Source organism: Sylvia atricapilla, chromosome 6, assembly GCF_009819655.1.
Source record: "Sylvia atricapilla isolate bSylAtr1 chromosome 6, bSylAtr1.pri, whole genome shotgun sequence".
Lineage (NCBI taxonomy): Eukaryota > Metazoa > Chordata > Aves > Passeriformes > Sylviidae > Sylvia > Sylvia atricapilla.
Window position 1 is genome coordinate 61862913 of NC_089145.1, and position 22197 is coordinate 61885109.

Sequence of the window (22197 nt, forward strand, 5' to 3'; positions counted from 1 at the left end):
GTTTGCTTCTACAAAGAAAATTATGTTTACTTTCACAATCCCCAGTTCTTTAAAGCTATTTTTAGATAATATTTTTAATCCATTATCTAGAGATTAAAATAATTGAAGTTAACTGAGTTACTGATTTTTATTAAGCTGTTTGTGGTTTTGGTGCACTGTTCATACTATTTGTAAAACTACCTGGTAAATCAATGTAAAACTACTTTCCAGTTTTCCAATTTAGTAAGCATCACTGATGCAAAATAGAACTTAAATACAGGCATAACATTAGGATATTCAATACAATTGCTATGAATTTAGATACATTAGTTCTTTGCTAGGCTGAGATTTAGGCTGTTTTTATTGTACATATCCCTTGTTTTAGTAGGGTTTGGTATGCTTCTAGAAACAATCTCAGCAAAGTCAATTTTTATAAACACAAAGTTTGTATCTCTAAAATTCACATATATGTTATCAAAATTCATGGCTGTCATGTCTTGAGGGTGCTAACAGTGGGGTCTTCCTTGTCTTCTCATAGGAGAGGAGTATCTTCACTGAGTATCTTGTTTCCATCAGCTTCTTGATTTTATATTTGCACGTGCAATTTCAAGCTAGAAACACAACAGCAAAGAAAGGGTACATTGCAGATCTGTTGGAAGCTGGTAGAGTGTCATGTTCCAGTTTTGGTACATACCCTTGAAAAGGCTCCTACATACATACACACATATCTTTTCCATGATCATTTCATTTGCAAGGAATCAGAGATGTTAATCACAACATTCTTCATAAAGCTGTAGGTAAATATGCTATGCAAAGTCCATGAATGGAAGTCTGGAACAGAAGAGCTGAGGCTTGAAACTCCAGATGGAAAGTCTGAAGGAGATAAGTAGAGAGATGGGAAGTAGAGAGTGTTTAGTGATGTGTTTATAGCTGAGTTGCTGAGGAGGTGTCATAGCATGTGTAGTGTGTCGTGTGGCTGGAGTTTCCAAAATGCTGAAGACCCTGTCCTCACATATATTCTAATAAATCAAATATCATTATTTCATGGACCAGGCAAGAGAAGAGGAAGTGAATTATCAAGGCTCAGAATGATTTGCATCTGTAATTTGGTCTCATCCAGCTGCTGACCTGTCACAGCTCAGTTGGTACCCATATGTGGTGGGACCATAGAGGTGACTGCTGCCTGACTGTGACAACTTCTCCTGTGTCTGCATGCTGGTGATAATAGAGGCCCTGAAAAACAAATCCTTTTTGTACTTCACAGATCAGTGATCTACTGGGAAAGTGTTGTCTGAATTCCTATCTTCCATATGAAATTAAATAGGGAAATTAATACGCCTATATTTTGTTCACTTTGTACAAGTGAAGCATACAAATGTATATTTGTGTTTTAATAACATCAAAATACATTTTAAAGCTTTCAGTGCTTGACCCTTCCAGCATATTCTTTGATTTGGTTGGAAATGCAGAAAAACATCTGGCAATGTGCACAAAGAGATGGTTCACTCTGAGTCCTAAAGTAAACTCACAAGGAATCTATTCAACTTCTAAAATGTGTTCTGAAGGGAGGGGTGTCACAAAGGTGGAGCCAGGCTCTTTCTGGTGGTGCCAAGCAAGAGGACAAGAGGCGATGAGCAAAAACCCATGTACAGGAAGTTCCACCTGAATATAAGGAATAACTTCACTGTGCAGTGACCAAGCACTGGAACAGATTGCACAGAGAGGCTGTGTGGAGTCTCCCACACCAGACATATTCAAGAGCCATCTGGAGCAATCCTGTGTTCTCAGATGACACTGGGAAGTTGGACCAGGAGACCATCAGTGGTGGCTTCCCAACCCGACCTGTTCTGTGATGAGTTGTATTTTCTAGTATGCCAAGGAGAGACTTGTTGTTACAGGGTGAGCATTGTCTTAACAGGGAATTTGACCTCTGTAGGATGGAAAAAGTAGAAAAATAATATATTTGGACAAGTGGTTGAAAGCCCTTGAGTGAAAAATATGCCTGACCTAACATTTTCAGATAATACTAAACTATTTAATTTAGTTTCAGGATTTTTCTAATATTTGGATTGTTCTATGAAGTCCTAGTGTTATGAATTAAGTAAACTTTTGTAATATGGCTTTTTATGAAATAATCTTGAGAGAAGAAAGGGGAATCCTGAAATAAACAAACTGTTAAATGATTTGGGTTGTTCTATGCAAACTTTTTTAAAAAGTGAAGTTTGGTATTATTGGAATAATTGGATGTTGCTTTTGTGATGGTATTCTAAATACTTTTGTTAATAGCTCCCAAGACTGGTTGAGACTAGAAACTTATTTTTATGTGGACAATTTTGGAAAAGGGTAGCAGTTTTTTGCAGAGAAGCAACTAAAACCAGGGCATAAGTCTTTATTGGTATCCTTCTCTAGTAAGTTAAAAATGTTTTCTTGATTGCTATGCAGATTTTTGGTTGTCTTTTCATTACTAGACAAGGAACAAGCCAGGGTATTTGAATCTTTTAGGAATTCCTTTGAATTCAACCATTAAAAAACAGGGCTGGGGGGAGAAGGTTGTTTTGGTTTTGAGTGTTGGATTTTTTCTTTCTTTCTGTCAGTTGCAAATAAGGAATGTATTTCTGTTGAAAGACAAAGTATTTCTGTCAAGTGGCTGCATACCTATTGCATTCATCCTGATATCTGTGAAGAGTAGGCACACTAATAACTTGTTTAAATGGCAGTCTGAATGAGATCGAATGTTTGCATATGTGATTAGCATTTAACAACATTTGACAGATATTTCTTTAGACTATTTGATATATGTTTAAGATATTAAATAAGAGAAAGAAAATATTTCACTTGTCTCTTTTTAGAAATGTTGTGGTACCGGTTGCCTCTGTATTATAAATAGTTATTAAAACATTTTAGTTGGTTATTTTTATAGTTTGTACTAGCTCCTTTAACTAGCTCCTCTAACTTTTTCAGCTGTTACATTAGTTGCAGGCTCATGTCACTTTGCAAGGATTAGATACTTCAAGAAATGCACAACCATCTTCCAGGCTGCCGAGCAAGGAATTTTCTTTACTGAAATTTGGGAATATCATTACATGTTTTGTTTTTAAGCTCTAATATATGTTTTTAGCTTGTGTGATCAGTTCACCAATACCAGCACAGGCTGCTGAATTAATTATACTAAGTGATCAGCAGAAACAGACTATTTGAGATATACACTATCATTTATTTGCCAAAAAAACATTGCAGTATTTCCTTACTGGATGTGTTCAGTTTATTTTATGTACCTACACCTAAAGGCATAGTGAGTCAAGCCTGTAAAAGAGTATTTTGAAAAATTTCTGATGTTTGCTTGAACTCGGACAATTTTGGTAAATGTTGATATGCTGTTATACTCCTGTGTTTGATTGGACAAATATTGCCAGAGACATCATTGCTGCAGGTTTGTAAATGCAGCTTTATGCTTTTTCCAGTGCTCATTGTAGTCTGAAGGTATATCATCGCTCTTTTTATCTTGAACTCTGACAGTTTTGGTAAATGTTGATATGCTGTTATACCCCTGTGTTTGATTGGACAAATATTGTCGGAGACGTCATTGCTGCAGGTTTGTAAACGCAGTTTTATGCTTTTTCCAGTGGTCATTGTACTCTGAAGGTATATCATCGCTCTTTTTATCTTGAACTCTGACAGTTTTGGTAAATGTTGATATGCTGTTATACTCCTGTGTTTGATTGGACAAATATTGTCAGAGGTTTGTGAATGCGGCTTTATGCTTTTTCCAGTGCTCATTGTACTCTGAAGGTATATCATCACTCCTTTTATCTTCAAATTATTGTGCGGTGAACAATTCCGAATTCCCAGTTCAGCATCGTAACGGCCAGAAGGAGCTTTGCTTTGCTCTGTGATCAAGCACCTAATAAGCCAGGAGCAGTAGGTATGTTACTAATTCTGTCCATTTTTGGTCTGTTCTGCAGCTTCTGCCACCTTTGAAGACTTTCAGATCCGGCCTCATGCTCTGTTTGTTCATTCGTACCGGGCTCCCGCCTTCTGTGACCACTGTGGGGAGATGCTTTGGGGACTCGTCCGGCAGGGACTCAAATGTGAAGGTAAGCTGCTTTTCAGTCTAAAGAAGAGACTTCTCCATTCTACTTCTGTTTGTCGTGTCTAATGCTGCTTTTAAATTGATAAGTTATAAATAATTAACTGATTAAAGAGCTAATATTTTTGGCTGCTCTAAGGCATCTTAACTATGGCTCTGTAACCTTGAGTGTAAAAAAATTTGGTTGGTACATATTTTTAAGAAAAGCCTTCATGCCTTGCTCTTCCCTTATGATTCTTAATGAACCTGTGTCTCATTTTGTATCACAGTAATTCGGATTATTTAAGTGAAGTTACTGTCAGTCCATGTGAGGTTGTAATAGCCAAGTTTTCTCATTTTGCCACACCTATTTGACTTCTGGTAGTGGGAATCCAGTAGAATATACCATTTGCAGTGAGACTTCCTTGCCTCCCAGGCGCTGGTCGTAGAAATTTCCTGCACTTTGAGACCATAGATTTTGAAAAATCAGAGAAAACCTGCTGGCTGTAGATGTATCTATTTGGAGCTGATAACATTATCTCTCTAAAAAATTGCTAGAATAAAAAGCAGAGTAGAGGGAGAAGTTTAATCAAAAATCAGGGTAATGTTTTTGAATTTGTTATTTTTGAAAAAATCCAAAATTATTTGCTTTTTTGAGTGGTAAACCGTAATCGGATGGTTTTCAATTTCCCTTTTCAGGATGTGGTCTAAACTACCATAAGAGATGTGCATTTAAAATCCCTAACAACTGCAGTGGTGTACGGAAAAGACGCCTGTCAAATGTGTCCCTGACGGGGCTCAGCACCATCCGGACAGTTTCTGCAGAGCCCTCACCCAGCGTGGCGGATGAAGCCCTCCTGGTATGGGACTCCCTAGCTGCAGGGCCTTGGGAGGAGCTAAGGAACTATGACATTTCGTGCAGTACAATCTGGTTTTGCCTGTTACACACTACAGAGGAGGGTGGTATGTCAATTGTAAAGCAAGAGAAAGCATCTTGATGGGAAAGGGAGGTCACCAGCTTGAGGTGTGTGGGTTTGAGGTATGTGTCACTTCTGATACTCCCAGGAGTCTCCTCCTTTGTCAAGAATTAGGTTATTTTTAAGACCTTTAACTGTCACCCGTGCCAATATAAGTAGTTTGGTCTTGGAGATTCTCTTCTGGAACTAGATGTTGAGTTTCTTCCGCATCAGACCATTATTTCCCTTGGCTTATTAAACAGGAAAGATTCTCCTCATTAGAGCACTGTGACCCAGACAGCGCAGCATTAAACTGAGGATCTGTCACAGTCAAGTCTGTAGTTAATTAGTTGAAGCCTGCATATTTAGCATATTTCTGGCTGTTCAGAAGAAAGTAGGCCAAATCTCCATTAGATCCTTAAATGCCTCTTTGTGGTGAATGTATTTATATGTCTGTATATGTAGGTGTAGATATATATATAGATGTACAGTATACAAAAAAGCATGTAAATATATACTTACATATTCACTAAATATTATTTTTCTGAAATGAAAGCGAGTCTTCTGAGAACAAAATGTTGATTGGAGTAAATGGCAATGATAGCTATTTTTTATTTTTGCATGTTTGTTCTTTTGTAGCACTCATGGTCATAATATACTTGGATAGTCAAGATTTTACACAGTGTATAAATTAATCCACTCCTAAGTGAAGGTTTTGAAAACCTTAAGGTTTAAGAGAGGAAAGAATTTATAAGTACACACAACAATTATCATGTTTTCCTCTCAATTAGAATATTCAACTTATTAAACTTGACATACTAAAAGGACACTATTGCAAATTATGCAGACATGGTGTTAGATGCAGTGCCATCTACGAACCATAATTATGTACTTATGCTACTGATTATCATTAGTCTAAAGCTACTTGGAAATTAAGGTTAACATTATGAATCTATATTTTTAATTGAAAAGCTGCATAAATGAGTAAGGTGCTTAAGTTCTGCAAACTACAGCAACAAATGTTTACAGATTAATCATAATTCTCAGCAGGTTGTTTCAGAAATTACTTAGGCCAACACAGAAAATTCTGAGGAAGGCTGGCCCTCATTCTGATCTCTTTTTATTTTTTTAAATTTTGGTTAAAAAAAATTGTATGAGTGAGCATCCTGGTTATACCTTCTATAAATATTCATTGCACTGTACAGTTAAAATGTAGCAAAAAATAATCAGTTTGAAAACATTTTAAATTACATGACTGTGTTGTTTGCTAACACATTTTTATATAACAATTTTTTGAAAAAATACCTGTTTTTCAAAGCTATACATTTCAAAATGTTTGAAAGCATTAAAATTGCAGTGAAGAAATGCAGGAAGTGTCATCTATACTGCTTTTCTGAGAACTTGTAACCACTGGTGTTGCTGTGTTAATGATTGAGAACATCACCCATGGGCACACACAGGCGTGCACAAATAAAGTATATTTACAGTAGGTAAAGGGATGGGCCTAGAGAAATCAAATAGTTTTCTTATCTGACTTTTATTTCATGAAATCATGGTATCATTTACCAGATCTTTGGAAGTGCCCTCACACATGGCTTCTGTACGTCTTTTGTTCTGTTTAGTTTTTTGTTTTTTCTCCTTTGAGTGTATTTGCATTCCTGCCCCTCCACCCTCCTTTTTTCAAGTGGCATGAGCTTTGTCAGTTCTGATGTAGCAGATCTGTCCTTTGGACTCAATTCTTCTGCAGTGTTTGTGAGTTAAGTTTTATGACAGTTTATATGGTGATGCCAATCAAACCGTGCACTTTGGAATGACTTTCATTTTTCTACAGTCAGTGTGCATATACTGAAAAACATCAACCTCGTTCTTGAAAGTGTGTCATTGATTACTAATATTGATGTGTTACTTGAATCACTGCTAACAAAATATAACCTCTGTTATATTTATCAGTTCTTCAACTGTTAGGACTAACATAAATGTGTTTTTACCCCAATTACCGTGTAGAGTCAGAGCAGAATAATTCCGGGAGATTTTTGATAGATGTAATTACCAAAATGAATTATTTCTTCTTTTTTTTTGTTGAGGTTGTGTGCACCTGATAGGAGACAAGCATGTAAGCCTGCCTTCTGGAAAAATGACACTTACAAAGTGAATAAGTTATCCCCTGTCTTATGAAATTTTGTCATTTAACAATCTTGGAGGCAGGATGATCTGGAATCATACAAAATGTGTGCTTTAATTATCCTTGCAAAGGGAACCACCATGCACAGAAACAGTTTCAGTTTGGGTATAAATGTTTTCATTAGCCAATAAAACATTTCATTTGAGCTGAAAATTGAATGGGGATTATATTTGAGTACAGCTTTAAAAATCTACCTCCAAAGAATAGAATCTTCTTTTAATTCTTTACTTATAGTGTAAAACACATCAACAGAAATGCTAAAAAACAAAGTAGAACTAGGAGGGACACAATGCTACCTAGATTTTAACATGTCTCAGCTCAAATGCAGTTCTCAAGCATTAATTCTATAAAAAAAAATGAGAGTATAATATGATCCCACATTCATGCTTGCTTCTAAAATAACATTATTTTCTGTCTTTTTCTCCCCCTTATTTCTTTTTTCTGTTTTTTCTTCTTTCCAATTTCCTGTCAGTCTCCTGTCAGCCCTGGCTATGAGGTATGTACTGAATTTACTCCCACCATCAGTAACATCCTCTTTTATGATTATCAGTATGAATTAGAAGGTGTGCAGGAATTTAACCATATCATTAAAGTCCAGATTCCAAAGTTAAGGTCATAATTCTTCAACAAAACAGTAAAATTAGTGAACATTAAAATATTTCAATACAAAAGTGACTTTTTCATTTCTTAGGCATGAAAGAGGTCATTTGTTAGGCTGAAGCCCTAACTTATACTGGTAGTAACACATGGAGAAAAAAAAAAAAACGTCACTTTCAGGCTCTCAGGATTTGGGAATTTGCTGGGGTAATGTAGAAAACAAACATTTGTTTTTTAGACTGAATAAACCTCACATTTAAGTGCTTACCAGCAATAAATTTCTGGTACCATACTACCATTGGGGTAGCTCTTTCTCTCAGACTATGATTGAATTTAAAAAAAAACTCCAAATAGTGTAGGATACTGTATTTCTGTGGAGATAGCCATGAATAGTGTGCAGATAAGTTACACCTCTATATAAAAAGTGTCAAGTATAAAAAAAAAATTCTTTTTTGAAGTGAGTGATTCATGTCAGAGGTTGTTGTCTTTGACTTTCACTGTGGATTTTCTGAAGAAATTTGGTTTGTGTTTAAAGTTTCAAAAGCTTTTGAAACTAAGGAGTATTGGCATGTTTCCCTTCAGCATGTATTTGGGATGCAACCAGAAAAGAGCAGTCTTTGCAAACGTTAGAAGTACTACATTTTAGAAATACTACATAGTTAGTCTGAGGAATATTTTATTAAGCTACAATGAAGTTTTCCATGGCCAAACATCTATTTTTTGAAAAGAAATAACTGTTTCCTATAATCATAGAATGGTTTAGGTTGGAAGGGGCCTTAAAGATCCTATGGTTCCAACATCCTACAATGGTTAGGGTCATCTTCCACTGGACCAGTTGCTCAAAGCCCCACTGAACACTTCCAGGGATGAGGTTTCTATTTCTTCCTAGAACACATACCTTTTTCTACGTGCCCCAAAAATTCCAGCTCCACAGAGTATCTATAAAACAATACAAACATGTAAATAACACAAATGTGTATATATATAAACCACAATTTTTGTAATATCTAGGATCATTCTGTTCTAAATACGGTGCTGTGTGAGAAATGATGAATCCACCAATCTGGATGATGGTGGGTTACCCTAAAGTACCAGCAATTAAAGGTAGAAAAAAAAAGGTATTTGGAGGAAAAACAAAAATCGTATTTCTCTTGTGAAAAGAAAATGTGTTAGCTATCTATGGTTTTGCTTCAAAATACATGACACAATGGAGTTTTATTTCTACTTTTTAATATATGTTTCCATTATTTTGGGAAGTTTTATTTGTTTTCTAGAAGTAATGAATATAGTAAGGCTGTTTTATAAACACACTTGAAGTGATTTCTTGGAGAAAGTCTAGCTGAGCTTTGCTTTTAAAATAGAAATGATATGTCTCTGAGGCATAGGTAAGTGGAACATTACATATTATCTTTGCTCTTTGATGAAGAATCAGGAATTGCAGTTCTTTTTTGCTAAATGATTTAAAATGTAAATAGTTTTAGTTGAATAGACTATTTATGTATCACTGGCACAATACAAAGCACCAGGTGTTGCTTGCCTCTGTAGATTTGTTAAAAGCTTGAGGCTTTTTAGCTATATATAGAAGAGTGGATCTGTAGAACTAGGACAGGAGATGCTCTGGGAGGGAATTGTCCTGAGCTGTAGGTGGCCATTTTCTCTTTCTTCCCTCAAACCCAACACTTAATACAGATGCCCTTTTCTCTCAGCCCACTGCAATAAGGAGTCCTTGTTCCCAGTGACTCAGAAATAGCCCCTCTAAGAAGCCTTTGTTTTCCACACTCCTACAGAAGATCCATCTCCTTTTCCCAGTTCCAGTCCCTACAGAGTCTTATGCCTCCCCAGCTCACTGAACTGCAAAAAAGGCTCTTGAGGGATGGAATAAAGGAGAGCTGGGGTGTTGCAGCTGAGAACATCTTGGTGCCTTAAACCACTTTTAATTACAAGTCCTTTTGTAGTGGTTGAAGTAGAGTTCATTAGACCAAAGATAGTCAAAGGCAAAATGAATATTTTCTTTTGAAGTCACTCGAGTTAACTGTGAATTAATACCATTCCCTTATGTTTTATTCTTGTCACCCTCAAGTTATCTTTCCATGCTCCACTGATGCACACTGCACATTCCTCTCTGTCTGAATGGGAGCTTACTTTCAGTGTGCCCATATGTTTAATAAAAAGCCCTATGCTGTTTGCTCCAAAGTCTAGAGTTTATTTAAAAATAATAGAAGGTGAAATAGAGGCTTTGAGTAATTAAACCAATCCTAAGTAATGTTCACGTTGACCTAGTGCCAGATCCACCAGGTGAAGATAGGGTCATGGACTAAACAGAACTAAGATTTGAGAACTCAGTCACTGAAAGTTGAGTATTTAAATAAGAACTTAGGTTAATTCCACAATCTTTTATATATTTTTTTTTAGTTGTCTTTCCTTTTTACAATAGCTTTAGACATAATGAAGGTTAAACATAATAAATAACATAATAAAGCATAAAAATAAACATAATAAAGGTCAAAAATCAAAAAGCATTTCAAATACAGTTCTCTTTTTTCTTTATGATATTCAAAGTTCAGCTGAATCCCATATTAAATCATTTTAGAATACAGAAGGTAAGTTTGGGCTGGCTTACCTTACACACTGCTGTGCCATAAAAGTATAGTACTCCCAATACTACCTGCCATGCACTAAATGCTGTAGAGGTGAATTTGTTGTAACTAATGCAAACTATATTAGTTTTAGTGGGTGATTTTAGTGATTTTCTGGCCTAGTTTGCCCCAGTATGATTATTTCAGAGGTTTATTTACTAGATAAATAAAGATAGAAGTTTATTTACTAGATATTTACTAACTAGATAAGATACAGAAGATGATCAAGCCAATAATTTCAAACTACAAGATGTATATTTAGGAAGCCAATAAATATTATGTCAATTTTGCACTTAATATTTTCCAAATATCTAGGAAGATAGAACATTTTGCTAAACAGCTTAAGATGTACATATTCCAAAATTTTGTATGTACTGTGTCTGCTGATGTTTTTAAATGCAATTGTTGGAGATCCTAGAGGTTTTATGGGTGTTTCACTCTTCAGCTTGGAAGAGGAGAGAGGTTCAGGTTGGTTTGTCATCAGGTAGTTGCCACTTGTTCTTAAATCACCAATTTGTTTTCAGTTTATGACCCTACATCTAAGTCACCATGGCTTAAACTGGAGATTCCTAGGAGCTGTATGGCTGTAACAGTAGGAATTGTTTAGGAGTGTGTGGTACATCTGGGGAAAATTAGGAGCTAAGCACTAGCAAAAGGGTTTGTGCATACTGAAAATTGCCAAATGCTGCACCACACGTTTTACTTCCCTGTGGTATCTCTGAGACATCATTCGTGATCATTTGGGTTATTGTGAATTTGTACAAGAGCCTAAAAAAAAATATGTTATTTTGAGGAATAATGGCAATTATCATGACCTTTTATCTCCTCTTACATGGCCCAGGTGTGTTCAGTGGTGCTTCTCCTTCCCTTCTAAAATATAATCTTGCTTCTCTGTGTTGGTTACGTGGTACTGCCCCCAAACTTACTCCAGGCCTCACCAAGTAGGTTTGTCTAGATATCCTCTGTCCAGAGCCAAGGGTTTCCAAACCTGTGTCTGTGATTAACCCTACAGACCTTCTGGTTATCCCTGGTTTGGTGAGGATGGTATATAGACAGTGAGAGATGGACACATTGATACAGACATGGGGGGAGTGGGGTGGAAAAAAGGCAAGATTCATGTATGGTAGGATGAATCTGAATTGTGCAAACACTACCTCAAGGGTTTTGTATGGAATTATAATTTGGCTATGATACTTTTGTGTCACTATGTGTGCTTTTTTCCTCCTTTTTATTAGCTTTATTCAGCAGGCATAACAAAGCTGCCAGGTCTGCTTTCTGATGTGGGCATTCTAATACTGCAAGATACTTCCATGAGAATAACTTCTTAATTAATAGACTTAAAATTATGAAGGACATGATATGAGAACCAACTAATCCTGATATTTTTGAATGAACTCGTGTCTGTAAGATGCTGGAAAAAAAGCTTTGTGCTATGTAAGTCTTACTATGGCTGCTGGTACTAGCAAATCCAAAAAGAAAGGGCTTTTGTTTTGGGAATTCCCTGGTTCTGAGGAGTCAGCATAGTCCCACAATGCTGCTGAAACCCAGTAATCTTCTCTTGCTACTTCCCAAAATAAGGCAGGTTAAAGACAGAGCATTCAAACCACTGTCTGCTGCTGTTGATGTCTGAGTAGAAGAGCAGTGTACATAATAATTTCCATCTGTGGATAGTTTAATATTAACAGCTTGTACTGAAGTCAGTTCTTTGATGTGTTTACACATGGGAGAGGGAAATGTTTTTCAGACCATAGCTATCTGACTGTGGTGCTTGTAGGATTAAATCATACACTTGACTTAAAGAGAGGAGTGCAAGAAGCCTTGAAAGACAACAGACTTGATTGCAGTCTAAGTGTGGTATTTCAGTATATTTAACTGAAGATTTGTTTCTTTGAATTCACTTAATTACAGTCACATAGTTTAATTTGTAAAAGAAAGTCAACATTTGCATTGCATTAAAACAGAGTTCCTGTGGTTACATAGATTTCTAGCACCTCACTTGACAGTAGCTTCCTGTGAAGAAATTGTGTATGAACATATTAAGGCTTTATCCTCTGTCTTTAGTATAGGAAGGAAATGCGTGTTTCAACAAGTCTGCTTCAACACTAAAAATGAAACCTCATGCAAACAATTACTGCTCTTTGCTTTTTTAAAACAGACATCACTTTTCTCTGTTGTCTAAGTAAATAAAAAAAACCCCTAGATTGTGATAGTTTATTCTTTTGTTAAGGCGGCGTTTCAAAATTGTGGGAATACTTTTGTTATTTCTGATTTAATGTCTCAGTGTAAACTAAAGGAATAATGTTACAACACTTCTTAGATATTGAGCCTGCAAAAGGTTAGCATTTACTTGTGTAAGTTTTGAGAAAAACACATATTTAGTAGAGCCTGTGTAGCCTATTCTCTTCTGAGTGAAGGTTACTGATTTGGGCATGTTTCTGCAAGCACGACTGCCAAAATGGAAGTAGTTGCTTTCTAACTCTTATAGATGATGAAGCTTTTTAGTAAAGTTTTGTCAGAATCCCTGGGACATTTTTAGTGGGACTGTCAAAACCTTTTAAAAGGAATAAGCAATCTCTTCTATGTTTTAGACTAGCTCATGTAGCTGGATTGTAGATCTGGTCCTTTGTTCCCAAGAGGCCACCTCTGTGTCCAGGCAGTCAGCTTTTATTGCTTCCCATTTGTCCCTTCAGCATTTCCCTACAGTTTCTTTGTTTCTGTGCCTGGAAGGAATAGATGTGAGTGCTACAAGACAGTCAAACTCATCCAGGGAATAAGAACAGCTGAATCCATTGGTGGGGAATCAGTATTTATTTCAGGTTCTTAATTGAGTTTTGCAGTGTATTTAGATGAGGTAGAAAAGACAGGAAAGATCTGCTGAGCTGTTTTTACCTTTGGGGGACTGTCTTCTTCCTGCAATGACTGTACAATGATTTTATGCTTCTGGCTAATGTAGACAAATTGTTGTTTTCTAGTAGCTTCCAACAGAGCTCATCAGAGCTCATATGAGGGGCTTCAGTATATTCCAAAAATTCAAAGAAATTGAAGCAAGAAGAAGAAGAAGAAGAAGAGGAAGGAGCAAAGCATCAGTTAAATAAAAGTCATGAGGAATGCCTCATGCTGGGGGAAAGATTGGCACATATTCCTTCTTGGAATTAAAAAAAGAACTTTTTTTTTTTTTTTCCCTCCAAAATAAGAGTCAACAAACTGGACTCTATTAGATATTCTGACAGTTAAAACATAATTGAAGTATCTGGATGTGATCAGTGCCACTGGCTTAGTTGGCCAGTGAAGCATCTGCATATATTTCTTGGTGTTTGTTGTTCCTTGGAAAACCATCCTCTTGAGCAGTTAAAGTATAGATTTCCTTGCTTGGGATGATTGCTCTAAAGGACTGTTTAGTGTTTGGAGCTGTGCAGGTTATTAGTTTCCATAGTGTAATCTGGTGAAGCAATCATTTCCTGGGAAGTTTCCAGACTTGCTGAGTCAGTAGTCTGGCTGGCTATCAGGAAAAACTCATTTATCTTTCTAACAAACCAAGCAGGCCAGCTGAAGGAGAAGGTGCTTTGTGGAGGAGATTCTTGCTTTTCCAATGAAAATAGGATAGTTGCTGGTTTCCTGTGCTTTCAGTGGCATAGAATTGTGGCATCTATCTGATGCTGGGAGTGCTGGAAGTTAGAGTTGAGGGATCTTGACAGGACTTTTGGGTGATATTGGGAGGAGAAGCTTATCTGACAAGAGGGAGGAGGTACCCTTCTTAATCAGTCAGTCATCAGAGGGCGTGGAAGATGCTCCAGCTGCTGCTGCCATGAGTTATCCTTCACCACCTTCCCTTCCCCTGCTGCCTTTGGGCAGGACCCAGGGGCACGTCCCTCTGGCTGGAACTGGGAGTGGAGTCAGGAATGTCAGGCCTGGGCATGCAGGAGTGAGATCCATGGATTAGGATGTCTTTTCTGGCATGGGAGAAGGTGAAACTCAGCTTTCCCTCTTGGTCTGAAGGCACTTTAAACTGAGAAGTGCTGGTGCCTGACGTGGTGTGCCAGGCTGCTGGCACATACAGCCCAGCACTTGTGGAATGGCAAAGAAAAGCTGGAATACTTCTCTCTGTAAATTGGACTCACAGACTGACATCTCACAGGAGCCTTCCCAGTGTTTTATCTTCTCTTTAGTATCCATTACTGCCCGTGCTGTAGAGAACAGTTAGGAATTACTAACAGAAACTTAGTTAATGGTCTGTTCAGGAGCACAGCTTGGCACCCATGTGAAATGAGACTTGAGGTAAATAGATCAGAAATTATAACTGTGCATTGACTGGTGTGAATTTTGAGAAAAAACCAAAACCTACCAAACAACACGATGAAAGCTTTATTAAGGGCAGCTCTATTTGATCAAGGCTGATGGTATGGTAACTGTTTCAGAGTTATCTCAGAAACAATCAACTCAGTGCAAAACATCTAGAATTCACTTTTTGTTCAGCCTGACATTTTCGCAGAAACGTACATATTAAAACTGAAAAATTTGCCATCAATCTAAGCAAAAAATCCAGCAAATAATTTGTCCCACAGTTGTACTGCACCACACCTGGGATTTGATCAGACATCTAGGTCAGAACCAAAGCTGTAGGCTAGACTGTCTCACTCTGTTAATCATAACTGCCCAAGATCAGTCTCAGTACATTTCTGCAACACTGCTGAAGTTTCTAAAACCTGAAAGGCATTTGGTGAGAAAAATAGCCAAACCAGCTTTCTAAAATCCTTTAAGCATGAAGTCACCTAGGTATAAGTAATTTGGACTTTGCTTTTAACAGGTTGCCAAAATAATTTTGATTAGGCAATAATTAGAAAAATGAAGGCAAAGAGTGATCATAGACAATAGGTTTAATGTAGATGACATTAGTCAGGATTCTAAGAGAGATGACAGTGTTAGGAGATATTTGGATCACTTTTACAAGTGTAAGACGAGAGTAAGACTGTCAAGAAATAGCTTGAATGATAAGAGTGGTAAACTGAAATGTTAGTTTGTTACAGTGACATAATGAAAGCAAGCACTAAAACTCCTTCCCTTACATATTCTTACTCCTTTTCAGTTAAACTTCAATGTAAGAGACTAGCATCACTACATGCAAAATGTCCACCAAATGTCCAGATTCAAGAAAGAGAGAGCAAAGTGTTCTGACTAATGCATTGCAAGGAGTGATAAAAATTAAGATGGACCCTTCAGGAATTATTTTATTCAAAAAGAAAATATTTACATTAAATTGTAGCATGGCACAAGCAAAACTCTTCTTGTGGGCACTGAAGAGCAAACTCAGGGTTAGATCTCTGCTCATCAGGTAGGGCTGAGGCTGTAACTTGTAAGGGACTGAACCAGGACTGTGAAGTAGCATCAGCCTGGATCAAAATTGCTTCTACTCTACACAGTCTGAGAGAACTGCATCTCTGTTTCTCACTGCTCCTTGTGAGCTTTGCCCTGTCCACACACACTCAGGGCTGTGATTTCCAGGTGGCTTGCACTAGCTGAGCAATGCAGTTTGTGCAGAATATGTGGCTCATTCTTCTGCCTTCCATTTTACATGTTCATGGTGACTTCCTAAGATTTAGTGCCACCTGTCTTAGAAATATTAGGCAAATTTTATTAGTAGTTAACAAATACGAAATTAATTTCATCTTAAGTTGAGACTAATTAATTGCTTGGGTTTTTTTAATATGCATAAGTGCTTGGCAGCACATGAAGATTTAAACCTCAGGAAGTAATAAACCTATAATACCAGAGAATATACTCAGACTTTTTCCACTCTTAGTTGTGATAAAGAAAAGACAGATGTTTTCTTACACTTCTTTCAATCTAGTTTCTTTGTGGTGACTATGTGTTCCTGGCTCATAAACTGCATTTTGCATATTTTTACTTTATTTGAAAGGACTGCATTAGTACAGTGGATCTTCATGCCTCTCGGAAAAGACACCTGATTCTACATTATAATCAAAGAATTTATCTTCACAGCAAGAAATCTATATGAACTTTGTAAGAAAGAAATTTTTTTTGCCCCCATGGCAAATACACTGTGAAGGCAAAGCCTGGAACTAATTCCTTAGGTTCTTCTGCCATTAAAATGACAGTTTGATTCCTCTTTACTCCAAAAGACTCAGACAAAAGCATACACAAATGCATTTTTCTGTATTTTGGTGACTGGGAAATAGTAATCAGGTGGAGGAATTTCCATAGCTTTATGTATTTGAATCTCAGCAGTGTTTCAAGTTAATGTCTACCTGAAGCTTCAGCTACTCGAGGTTTTGAACAGTGGAGGCTCCCTCTAAGTGGTTTGTTTTCTGGCCCTCAGTTATCAGATTATATGCAGATGATAGGGAGAAGGTGCTGCATTTTAAATAATCAAGCTGCATTTGCTCACTTCTTTTTCTCCTTTCAATGTTAATTGTGGGTGTAGTTTGGTTGTTTCTCAAGGGCAAGGAAAAGGAGAAAGCAGTTTTCTAGGTGGGTTGTTTCCTGGGTTAATTAATTCAGTACAGAAAATAAAGTAACTCTTTTCTTCCAGAAATTCTTTGGATTTCATGCCTTATTCTGTGTGTCTGACCTCATATATATATATATATATACACATATATATATATAAAAATAGGTATTTAAAGGGGTGTGTATGTGTATATATACCTATTGTGATCTCTTTTGCATAATCTAAATATGGTAAGGATAGGAATAGCAAACATTATAAATAAAGGGTATAGAAAATACTAATAGTTTTTCTATCATTAACCTACATGCCCATAGAATAACATAATAATTTTCTTAATATTTATACAAAAAATACAGCCTTTGAAAGTTACTTTTGATGTAAAACAGAAAATAAGCGGTAAAAATGGTTTTTATCAGAATGTAAAATGCTCTTCTGAGAAGTTTTAATGCGCATTTTAATTTTGATTAATTTCTTTTAAATACAAACCTCTTTCAGTCACAATGTGAAGTGCATGACAGTAGTGTTGGCAAAGGTGTTGTTCAGCACCATTCAGATTTTTCAAAAGCAGCCTGAGAGGGGCATGATGCATGTTTTATTAGTGTTTAAAGGCACATGACTTTTTACAACATGTGACAGTGTTATTGAAGCGAGGGAATATATGAATATGATATTATTTTAAAAATTAAAATTCCTTTTGCGTATTTTACAGCAAAAGACACCATCAGAATCATACACTGGGCGAGAGAAGAGGTCGAATTCCCAGTCCTACATTGGAAGACCTATTCAACTAGACAAGATTTTACTGTCAAAGGTTAAAGTGCCTCATACTTTTGTCATCCACTCCTACACACGTCCAACAGTTTGCCAGTACTGCAAGAAGCTTCTCAAAGGGCTTTTTAGACAGGGTTTGCAGTGTAAAGGTAAGTAAATGTCCTTCAGGAACATAAAAGCTACGCATAATAAAATTAATAAATTAGTGTTTGAGTGGTTACTATGTAGCCTTATTCATGATTTCCTCACTAAACTGTCTGCATGTAGGCACATGTACAATTACACTGGATTAAGCTGCAGTCAAAATTACAGTAATTGGTGTTCTGTAGGAGCTGGCTGTGCAGCTGTTCATTCTTACCCTTTGATGTACGTGCAGGAGCTCCCATTTTTCATTCAGGTGTAAATGATCTTGTATTTGGCATAGGTGAACCTGTGCTTACAGGAGAATAGTTAACATAATGGACTATATTCTTATCTTCATTGTTTTCCAGCTACAGTAAGTCCTGTGTGTGAATTGAAGCGTGTGCCTGAGCCTCGGCAGCTCAGTGTTTTGGGGAAGTTGTAATGGAAGCAAAATAAGATGGGGTTATATGAGCATTTAAACCCACATTTTTTCAGCGTGACTAATGTGCTCTCAGGTCTCATGGCATTGTGTACCTTAGTAGGTGCTGGGGTGAGTCAGGCCCCTTGGATTGCAGCCCAGATTGCTGGCTCACCTTAGCCAACCTCAGCCTGCAAATACAAAGCAATTGTGCATGCTCTGGGGTTGGAATGTTGGCTAATGGATGCATTAAACCACCTTCCTTCTATTACAGTAAATAGTAACGATCATAAAATTAATCAGTATACTTTGTGGTACTTCCTGAAACCCTGCGAAAATTCGAAGTTGCATTCATTTAACTTAAGGTGTGATTCTGATACAATTTAACTGAAGTAAAATATCTATCAAAGCATCACATGTTTCAGTTCATTTTGAATCCTGGTCACCTAAGCAAATATTAACCTGATTAAAAAAAAAATTATCTGTAGTTTGACAGTGCTGTACCTCTAGTTTGTTTTTGGATCAGTCTTAAATAATTACAAGTATATTTTTTTCCTTCCTGACTCTTTGGTTTCCTTGGTGTGTTGATAAGTTACAGCTCTTAGTTTAAGATGTTTATAAGCCAAAAGAAAGCAATTTCCATGACATCTAATGAAGCTCTACTTGCACATGTGAAAGAAGTAAAAAAAAAAATAAAATTTGAAAAGTAGGGAAAGGACTGGAGGAACCCACAGTTGCAAGCTGTCTAGAAGTTGCCTTAAGGTGTAAAGAACAAATATTTTCTCACTTAAAATCGTTGGATAGGGTTCTCCTGTTTCAATTTTCAGCCATCAGTGTTCCCTATGTAGTCAGTCTCTTAAACTGCAGCTGATGCACTGGAGCCCATTCTACTTCTTTTACTGGAAAAGCAGCTCTGGCTTTGGAGCCAAGCACTTGTCTCCTCATCACTCCCCTGGATGAGTTGAGCCCCAGTTTTGCTGCTGTGGTGCCACACCACCCAGCTACCCTTGGAAAGGCTGGTTTTCCCTCAGACACCTGCTTCCAGCATCTTCATCCTGTCCTTCCACTGCAGGCAGCTTGTAGCCAGGCTAGTGCACACCTTCTGAACTTCTGTTAATGAAATGATAGGGCTTGACATCTATAGGCTGCAGAGCAAGAAAAAATAGAATTGTGTCCCAGAAAAAGAAATAATTTGGATGTATCCCTTTTTCACTCAGACTGTAGATTCAACTGTCACAAACGCTGTGCTCCTAAAGTGCCAAATAACTGCCTGGGGGAAGTTGCCATTAATGGAGGTAAGTTGCATTTCCAATTGTTCCTGCCATTGTTTGAGCCATCAGTTAAATAAAAGAGAACTGTAAAACTGTGACGTGTATGAACACACATTTTTCCATTGCTTGGGAGTGGCCTTTCCTCTGCAATATTTCTGCTCTCTGATGAAGGTGAGGTGTGGGAGGAATGCTGCAAGTAGCTCATACACCATCAGTATCTTCCAGATAGGCAGCACTGGCAGGCAAGCTAAGCTCTGATATCAGCAGCAAAATGGCCCTGTGATAATCCCTGCTAAATGCAGAAAGCCAAAAGCCACACGTGAGAAGCTGGCACTCACTTGTCAGCTAGAAGCACAAAATTATCTTTTAATGTGAGGGGGGAAAAAAGTGGTTATGGATGATCTTCCTGAGAAGGAAAAATACACCTAGAAGAGCTGGAATGCCCTTCAGAAAAGAAGTCCACCATTTACTGATGGCATAAAACTAATCATAACCAGTGTCCACAAATCAAGTCTTGACCATCTGCTGATTTTCCCATGCATGTGCTGCTGGTTTTGTGTTAATATAAGGGTGTATGGGTAGGCTTCAGAGGCAGTACTGGAGGGAAAAAGGAGTGGTTGGAGATGAGTTCTTGATTGCCTGGAAAATGTCTCTTTCCTGTGTGATAAGGGAATGAGAAGTGTGGTGAGGTGCTCAGTTTCTAATGCATATTACTGTGTTAAATTGTCAGCCTAAACTGCTTCTGGGGTTAATAAAGTATTACCTTATGAAGCATTCTTTTTCCTTTAAGTCAATGGTCTACTTTATTGAAGACATATCAAGAAATTCCACAATTAGGAATGTTAGCTAATGTTTTTCACAGTATTTCTCATAGTAGTGTTACTGTAGCACTATGAAGTTTTTATATTTAATAGGAAAATTACTACAGATACTAGATATTCCACTTGAAATGTGGCAAGGTGCATGATTTTCTGGAAAACAGATGATGTCTTCCTACTGAAAGTCCTTTAGATGCACCTCTCACTGGACTCTTGGAGTCACTTTCCCTTTTTGTTTTTTTTAATCCTGCACCATTTATACCTCACTTAACCATTAACCATCCCACAACATAACTATTTCTTCAGGAGTGCAGGTAATGTTGCCACTGGACATTTGTGGTTGCTGTGAAAAGACAGGAAGGAACATAAACTTTGTTTCTGCGCAACTGAACTAAATGAACGAAACTTAGATTTGTTGCTGAATTGCTCCTCCAAATTCCCTCTTTCCATCTGAGGCAGCTGCATTTCATCCCTCCAACACACCCCCTCTGCCCTCTCCCCACCTTTGCTTCACAAGCAACGTGCTACTTTTAGTTGGACTTTCCTCCTGACAGGTGCAGCCCTAATGGGAAGTGATAGTTTGTCTCAGGAAAGCTTGTGCAGTCACTTGGGGTGAGAACACATCTCCTGGGCTTATTCCAAGTATATTCCTTGAAGATTGCAATCTTAAAATTTATAGGACTTGGCTTTTTTATACACCAAGTAATATTCTTAGTATGGTATACATGGAATGAACGTAGAACTCTGAATTGTGTGTCCTGAATGATTGATAGAGGGTCCCTAGGATTATCAAAGGCAATTTTTTTTCTGGTATCTCATTTGTATTCTCACAGGAATTTGGTTCACATTATTTTCAAACTTAATAAACAAAATACAGTATCTGTCATTTTGTCCATCTGCTGTGTGATGCATCTTCCCTAAAATAGTAAGTGAAAGAAGAGCTGAAGCAATGAAATTCCGAGTGTGGTGTCAGTAGTAAATGCATTATATACTAAGTGTAAGGAGTTATTTTTAACTGATTGTAGGTTTATTAAAAATAGAGATTTTAAAAGTGTTGTTGTAGGAATAGCAAAGAGAGAGCTTTGCACTGTGAAGTATCATTCATGACTGAATGACTGGTTCTGCTAGAGAATGAAGTATGTGGCTCTTAATCACACATCAGTAATTTATATCCAAATACCTTGAGACTACTGTACATGAAAACAAACTTTTCAGATGCGCACTTCTAATTTCAGTGAAATGTCATCAATTCCAGACATTCTTCTGTCAGATAATTCAATGTGCTTTTTCTTAAGTTACATTGCCCACACTGGCTGTCAAGAACCTTCCTCCACACAATTAGCCAAAAGTTGCTAGGAGAAACTATTTGATGTGTTCCATGTGATTTTAACCTTACTTCAAATTTTTGAAACACTGCAACATCCCAGGAAAACTAATGCTGTCTTTACCCTCTGATGGGGCTAATGATTTTATGTTCCAGGTAAATCCATTCACAAACAACAGTGCAACAAAAAGTTGTTTCTTACTCTGATCTCACTTAGGCTTATCTAATTTGGAAGCTGGAAAGTTTAATATAGTTTAAATACAAGCTGGAAGATGATTTTAAAGCCATGCCATAGCTTCAGTCATAGCCAAATAGTCAAATCAGTTAAACCCTAGGTCTTGGGTTTTGATGCTTGATTAATATTTCTTTTCTAATGTCAGGGAGCATTATTTCAGTGGTGTTGATTATTGTGCTGCTTTGTGCAGGCTTCACTTTTTCTTGTGCAAAGGAATATGCAGTTCACATTATAAGCAATTGTCTACTTCATATTTAGGTGAAGACAACAGAGAATTTGAGTTTTTTGGAAGCTTAAAATGTGCTGGGATGTTGTAGTTGGAGTATTGCATGTTTTTAGATAATAATAACTTGAG

The 22197-nt window shown here is 37.2% G+C and overlaps 1 protein-coding gene across 5 annotated transcripts in view; it reads left to right on the forward strand.

The window, feature by feature from the left end:
- Nucleotides 1–22197, forward strand: part of PRKD1 (protein kinase D1) — a 121540-nt gene that overhangs the window by 73036 nt on the left and 26307 nt on the right. For 4 of the 5 annotated variants that reach the window (XM_066322159.1, XM_066322161.1, XM_066322162.1 and 1 more), the window contains exons 3-7: nucleotides 3942–4073; nucleotides 4745–4905; nucleotides 7656–7679; nucleotides 17592–17802; nucleotides 19412–19489. In XM_066322159.1, the coding sequence (XP_066178256.1) occupies nucleotides 3942–4073; nucleotides 4745–4905; nucleotides 7656–7679; nucleotides 17592–17802; nucleotides 19412–19489 (606 nt within the window). The remainder of the gene's footprint in view (nucleotides 1–3941; nucleotides 4074–4744; nucleotides 4906–7655; nucleotides 7680–17591; nucleotides 17803–19411; nucleotides 19490–22197) is intronic. The other variant, XM_066322160.1, reaches the window with a different exon arrangement.